The sequence below is a fragment of the Aegilops tauschii genome, chromosome 5 (genome assembly GCF_002575655.3).
Source record: "Aegilops tauschii subsp. strangulata cultivar AL8/78 chromosome 5, Aet v6.0, whole genome shotgun sequence".
Classification (NCBI taxonomy): Eukaryota; Viridiplantae; Streptophyta; class Magnoliopsida; order Poales; family Poaceae; genus Aegilops; species Aegilops tauschii.
The window spans coordinates 425,172,047-425,178,777 of record NC_053039.3 but is presented as its reverse complement, the minus strand read 5'-3'; the positions used below and the strand labels follow the sequence as shown (position 1 = coordinate 425,178,777).

At 53.0% G+C, this 6,731-nt stretch overlaps 1 protein-coding gene across 1 annotated transcript; it reads right to left on the bottom strand.

The window, feature by feature from the left end:
• Nucleotides 1-648: 648 nt before the first annotated feature.
• LOC109753262 (dehydration-responsive element-binding protein 1B) lies at nt 649-1,888 on the bottom strand. Its single transcript, XM_020312172.4, has one exon. The coding sequence runs from the start codon at nt 1,602-1,604 to the stop codon at nt 795-797; it is 810 nt and encodes a 269-aa protein (XP_020167761.1). The 5' UTR covers nt 1,605-1,888; the 3' UTR covers nt 649-794.
• Nucleotides 1,889-6,731: the final 4,843 nt, after the last annotated feature.

Below are 6,731 nucleotides of genomic sequence, written 5' to 3'. Positions count from 1 at the left end.
TGTTGAGCCCCTGCACCAAGAACCGGCCACGTTTGAACAATTTGTCCAATTCCATCGTGAGCTGCGTGATTGGCACACTCATTTGGATCTTCAAAATGACTTGGTTGAGCACGTGTGGGATCACATTGGCAACCAATAGATGTATTGGTTCATTATGTTCATTCAAGACAATTTCGATTTGGTTGTAAAACTATTTTATTAGAGACAATTTTGATTGGGTTGTAAAACTATTTTTATTTTCAGACAATTAATATTTGGACGTGCAAACTTGTTTGGATATGAAAATATGGGCATCTTTGGCCCTGCCAGACAGGATGGGGCTAACAGATGCGGCTGCGCGCTGCACGCACGGCCACCGCATCACAGGACAGGCCCGAAGACGGCCCCATTGCTCTACCCAAACGGACCGAATCCGGGCAAAGCGGACGTCCGTTTGGGGTCGCGCGGTGGAGTTGGCCTTAGTGCGTTGGATAATTACTTATAAAATAAAAAACGTCCGTAAGTGGATGGATTTTTGTTTGCAAGGCCGTCCAAATCAATCATTTTCACAGGTTGTCAACGAACAGTGACGTCCTTTGATGTGTCTGCTTTCCTTCTCAAAAAATATGTTTGATGTGGATTCATGGAGTGCACGATAACGCTCTCGAGTTCAGAACCAATAATTGGTGTATTAAGCAATCTAGCCCTTCTCCCCAAAAGTAGAAACCGGGAACTCCACAAATACTACTACAAATGAAGGAACAAACTGCCTAGTATGTTTCTTCCTAAATCTACAACTTGAAAGTAGTTCTAAATTAGTCGAGCAAGCAGCTCCATAGCGGCGTCTGGACGCCGCTCTGCTCGCCGTGCTCCGGCCTCGCTCTTTCGTCCGGCGGCGCCACGAGCATCCCCTGCGCCAAGCTCGCGTAGTACGACCCGGCGTCCATGCCGCCAAACCACTGCTCCTCGTCAAGCTCCAACAGGTCGCCGGAAGACATGTAAAACTCCGGCGCCAGGCACGCGACTGGAAGAATAATCTGCTGCTGCTGGAGCGCCACGACGGCCACGGCGACCGGAACCTGCAGCTGCTGGAGCGCCACGACGGCCACGGCGACCGGAACCTGCTTCTGCTGGAGCGCCACGACGGCGACGGCGACCGGAACCTGCTGCTGCTGGAGCGCCACGACGGCGACGGCGACCGGAATAATCTGCTTCCGCTGGAACGCGACGACGGCCACGGCGACGGCGGCCTTGATCTCGCTCGCGCTGCCGAAACCGAACGACCCGGCCGCGAGCACGGGCAGCATGCGCCATGCGGAGTCGGCGAAGTTGAGGCAGGCGGCGCGGCCGATGAGCGCGAGCACAGCGGCGTCGTGCGCGCGCGCCGCCATCTCGGCCGTGTTGAAGGTGCCGAGCCAGAGCCTGGAGCCCTTGATCCCAGGCACGCGCACCTCGCACACCCACTGCCCGACGCGGCCACGGCGCCGCACGCCGCGGTACAGAGGGTGGCGCGTCTCGTGGAACTTGGTCCGCCCCGCGGGGCGCTTCGGCGGCTCCGACGACACCGTCCGGTGTCCCCGATGCCCCTGCTGGCCAGACGGGGAGGCGATGTCGGCGACGTCCATCTGAGTCGAGAGCTGGCGGAGACGCTCGTGGGAGGTGTGGAGCAGGAGTACTGGAAGAATCAGCGGCTGTGTTGAGAGGTTTTGATCGATCGGTGGATGGAGCCTGTTTAAGAAGAAGGGGAATGGAGACGGGGAGCATATATAGGCAAAGGCAAGCGGTGGTTTCCTGGAAATGGCAAGTGGCAGAGAAGGAGTATGTGCATGTCGCACTCACGTTGACACTTGTGGCGGAGCACAAGGGAGCTTCATGGCGTTCCGCGACGCGCATCTCTTGGTTGCTTTTCAAGCTTTAGCTGGATGAGATGTGATGGGTGGTGCTTAGTCTCCGGCATTTGTTTAAAAATAGTTCACAAATACATACATACACTTAGGGCCAACTCCAACGTGCCAACACATCTGGTCCATAGATAGTATCGGTTTGGGTCGAGACAGACAGAATGAACGATCCAAATACGCAAATACGCCGACGCATTCGCAAATTTGGTCAGCTTGGTGTTTGTCTGGACGTATTTCCGGCGCAAATTTGCGTCCAATTTGTGTCTACACGGACACGCGGCGCGTCCGCCCGGAGTCCGCCTCGGGCCCGCGTGTCGGCCTCATCCATCCACCTAAGGCCCACACATCAGCATCTAGAAGCGTCCATGCCACGTCCTTTTTAAATATCGGGGGGGGGGGGGGGGGGGGGGGAGGGGGAGGGGGGCTCACCCACTTCTCACGAAACCAATCTACATCTAGAACTTGCTCCCACGCCACACGACACGAACCCTAGCCCGTCGCCGTCACCATGGGCTTCTTCAGCCGCAGCAACAAGCGTGGCAAGCACGACCACGAGGCCAACTTCAGTTTGGCACGCCGCCTCGGCTGGCAATACGTTCTGGTGCACCATATGCACTACCACTGGGAGCACCCTGTCCAGCTGCTGTTGTCGGACGTGAACCTACTGCACGACTGGCACCTCGACCCCAAACGCATCCTGATGCTAGCTGTACCGCAGTTCGAGCGCGCGCGTGCACTGGAGATCCACAACCATCATGCCCTCCTCGCTGGAGTAACGACGCGACCCCGCATACGCGCCGAATTCCTCAAACTGGACGAGTGGTTCACGACGGAGCACGACATGCGTCGTCGTGGGGTCATCCAAATGGATTCCCGCCCTCCATCGCCGCCGTTCTGGGTGAGGAGCGCGAGGAGAGCGGCCCTCTAGGAGGCGACGCGACATGCCATAGAGGAACCCTGCGCGCAGAGAATGCCATGTGGCCTGGCCTAGAGCAGGCACTCCAAGATTCCACCACCGCATGATCCCCCCCCCCTCCCCCAGAGCTACATGTGGACGTGCCAGCTAGCGGTCTACCTCTCTGCGCCGCCCGTTTGGCTGGGCGCGACGGAGAAGGAGGAGCAGCAACACATCCACGAGTTGGAGGGACGCGCACTGGCGACGGAGCGGGCGGAGACGGATCGCCGAATGCAGTGGGAACGTGAGGAGGAGGTCGAGAGGCGCGAGCAAGAGGAGGAGGCGGCGGCGCGGCGCCAGGAGGTGCAGCAGCAGACGCCGGAGGCTGTGCTGGAGGCCTACCAGCAGGCGTTCCATGGGCAGCGACGCCGGAGTTCGTCAACCTAACCATGAAGAGCGACGACACCTAGGGCTGCAGCTTGGGGCGGCGGGCGGCTGCGAATTACTTTTTCAGTTTTAATTAATATTTTATGTTTTAATTATTGTATAAGTGGACTTTGACAGGCGTTTTAGTATGCATGTCTTTATTTTAAATGTTTTATGCCTATTTAATTTTGTTCTGTTTGCCGCGTGGATCAAATGCATCGGTCGCATTGGGCGGACCGATGCCCAGGGTCAAAATCAGACACATTCGTCTGCTCAGCCGACTTAAATGAACAAAAAACAGACAAAATCCGCGTCCATTTGCGTCTTCCGATTGGAGTTGGCCTCACCTCAAGTATGCACATTTTACAGTTTGAGCACATTGTAGTCGAGCATCATCTCGGGTCGATGAAAAGACCATGATGAATTCACAAAAATACGAATACACGTGGCGAGTCTAAAACTTGAATCTGGATGTGCTGGTTCCACGACGAGGAACCAAAGTGACCTACGCCCAGTTCGCTTACGCCCCGGTCACCGGCGGGCGGCGGAGCCTCGTGGAAGCCAATCAGTCGCCACCCGCCGGACCGCTACGTCCCGCCTGCATGCCACGCTTGCTGCTTGCCGCTGCATTCAATCTGGACGCTACTGCTGCTGCCCGTGTTGTTCCTTTTCTTCTCGTCGTGATGCTTGTTGCTGCCTCTTATATTCAATGGTGAACTGATGCCGAAGGAGGAGGCTGAAGGAGCAAGCAAGGTAAATTTTCATTGCCATGTTAACTTGATTCATATTGGCATGTACTCCCTTCATAACTCCGTTTCAAAATAATTGAAGTTTTAAGTTTAAGCTAAGTCAGATATGCTTAAAGTTGAGCAACTTTATAGAGAAAAATTATGGTAAGACCTACAACACCAAATAAACATAGTGCAAAAATATATTTGATAAAATATCTCATTAGACTAATTTGGTGTTCTAAATGCTAATATATTTTTCAATAGACTTTGTCAAACTTCAACAAGTTTGGCTTGTTACAAACCCCCAAAAATGTAGTTATTTCGAACGGAGATACTATCAATGAAAGAAACTAGATTCAGACGTGTCACCCATAAGACCAAGCACGTCTGTCCAATTCTAAAGCGACACATCACCTGTTTATCATCCTGGCATCACTGTTTTTATATGGAGGAAAAGGCACCAGTGTCGCCATGGAAGAAATAATCACCGGGACAAGAACCTTCCCCCCTGGAACAAATCGGCAGCGAGACTAAATACATATAACCAAAGTGGCACATCATCCTGTCATCATTGTTGCCAAAGGAAGGAAGAAATATCCTATCACCCTGCCACTTGGGCACAGGATCAACTGAGGAAGGAGGCCCAGACAGACAGCGACGTAGTGTGGCCGCGGCAGCTCCTTCCTCCTCACACTCACCTGCCTCCACTTGAGTGAGCTCACTTAGGGTGGCGACGGGATTTTGACATGAGTGCAGGAAAAGATCTGGTTGGACCACCACCTGTCGACCACATATGTTTTTATAGACTAGTTAGGGTACTCTCGTCCACCTCCCTCCGTCACATGAACGCCACACATGGATGAACGGATAAAACCGAAATCAATTCTGGCGTGTCCAACGTCAGCGCCATTGTTTTCCTTTAAGCGGTTTTTCCGGCTTAAAACTGTTCTCCGCTCATCTGCTTTTTAAAAAGTGATGGCCTCCAGGAATAGAAATGGGACAAGACTGTTCTGTTCCACAAATATTTAAGTAACACGGACCTAAATATCTAAGGTGACACAGCAATGCCAAAAGGACAAGGTGGCATGCCACACTCACACTATGCATCTTTGCCCATAGGATTTAGGAAGGAGGCTCAACAGAGCACCGCATCAGCTCGCGTGGCCACGAGGAACCCCGGAATGGTGGCCTAAACCGGCTGACCTGGATGGTTTCTAGGCCACATCTTCTGCATTAGCGCGTCCGAACCGCCTTTCTATGATTACCCAGCGCCTGCAAAGTCTGTAGTTGCCCTTTTTTTGTTCCTCTTTTTTCTTTTCGAGTGAAAGGAAGTTTTGTTTCAATTTAATGGGGTTACAATCAAGAAGTAAAGGAGCCTCGAAACACGGGGGTCTAGGGATGGCAATTGGTCGGGTTTGGAGCGGGTGGAGCGGGTGGAGCTGGTCCAAATCCAACCCATGACCCATCTTCATACCCTCTGCCCATCCACCAAATTATCCATGGGCACAACTTGTGCCCATGCCCAAACCCGCTAGATGCCCACATACCCATGGAGCTCCATGGGCATAGAAAAGTCAGCATGAAGCCTTCCCAAAGATCAAATTAACTCATCATCATTCACTCAAAAATGTCAACATATACCAGATGTTGATTCTGCAGCATATAGCTTATGGCACCAGTTGCATATTGCCTGCCATTTCCCATTGATTCGTTCTTTCTACTGTCACTGGCATATGGCCCCACATGTCATACGGGTATCCATTGGATATCCATGGAGCACAAACTACAACCGTGCCCAACCCGGCTGCTCGTGGGTATCCATATCCACGGACCCATGGGCAGAAATGTGATCCATACCCTTGCCCAACCGGGTCGGGTATCCATGGGTATCCAGATCCATGGATAAAATTGCCATCCCTACGGGGGTCCTTGGTTGAGCCACATAGCCGTGACATAATCTGTGTGACTATAATTTGTTAACCAATCTGCAACTCCATTTTGTTCACGTCGTAGCTTCTGAGGAACAAACTCCCTATCTGAAATCATAGCTTTGATCTCCATGACAATGTGGACGTATGCCAAACGGGAAAGGCCATCACCTGAGAATACTGAAATGCCTTCTAAAAAATTGTAGTGCATGATGCCCACAAGGTTTGTGTGCTTGAGCACATGAGCCATAATCGCAGGTAGCTCAACTTACAATGCATCATTACAGTTGAAGATATGAGTGTAACCTGGAAAAATTACCGATCTTCCCTTCTTAACACCATCCCGACCGTTGTGGCACCAACCGCCGGTGCGAAGGAACCATCGACGGATAGGGCCGCAAAGTTTGCTGGCGGTCGCGGCCACCGCATGCAGAACACCGGTATTTCTGGCATAGCCGATGGATTTGAAGTAGCTATCCAGAAATTCTACTGTACTTCAACTGCATGAACTTCTTCACCGTGGGATATATTATGGATATGGCTAGATCTCAGTCAACTGAGACTTAACCAAGTCTCAGTCAAGTGACAGAACATATAAAATGAAAAGAAAATTTGGATCCCAACCCTATCCCCTCACGCGCCGCCCCCGCGAGGCGACGGGGAGGGGCCTTCGATCTGCGCCACCAGAGTCAGTCGCCTCCTCCTGCCTCCCCCTCCCTCGCCGCCACCCAAGGACGCGGCCGGGCCCGACCGACGGTGGCGACGACAGGCTGTCTTCTTCCTCTCGCGTGATGGGCTAGTGCTGGCCGGCCTCCTTGGGCCTGGGCGTGGCTCTGGTGTAGGGTGCCGCGGCGCGGCTCGCCGGCATGGG

What these genes read in the sequence shown, in the direction of transcription:
- LOC109753262 (XM_020312172.4), bottom strand. Translation starts at nt 1,604, where the DNA reads ATGGACGTCGCCGACATCGCCTCCCCGTCTGGCCAGCAGGGGCATCGG.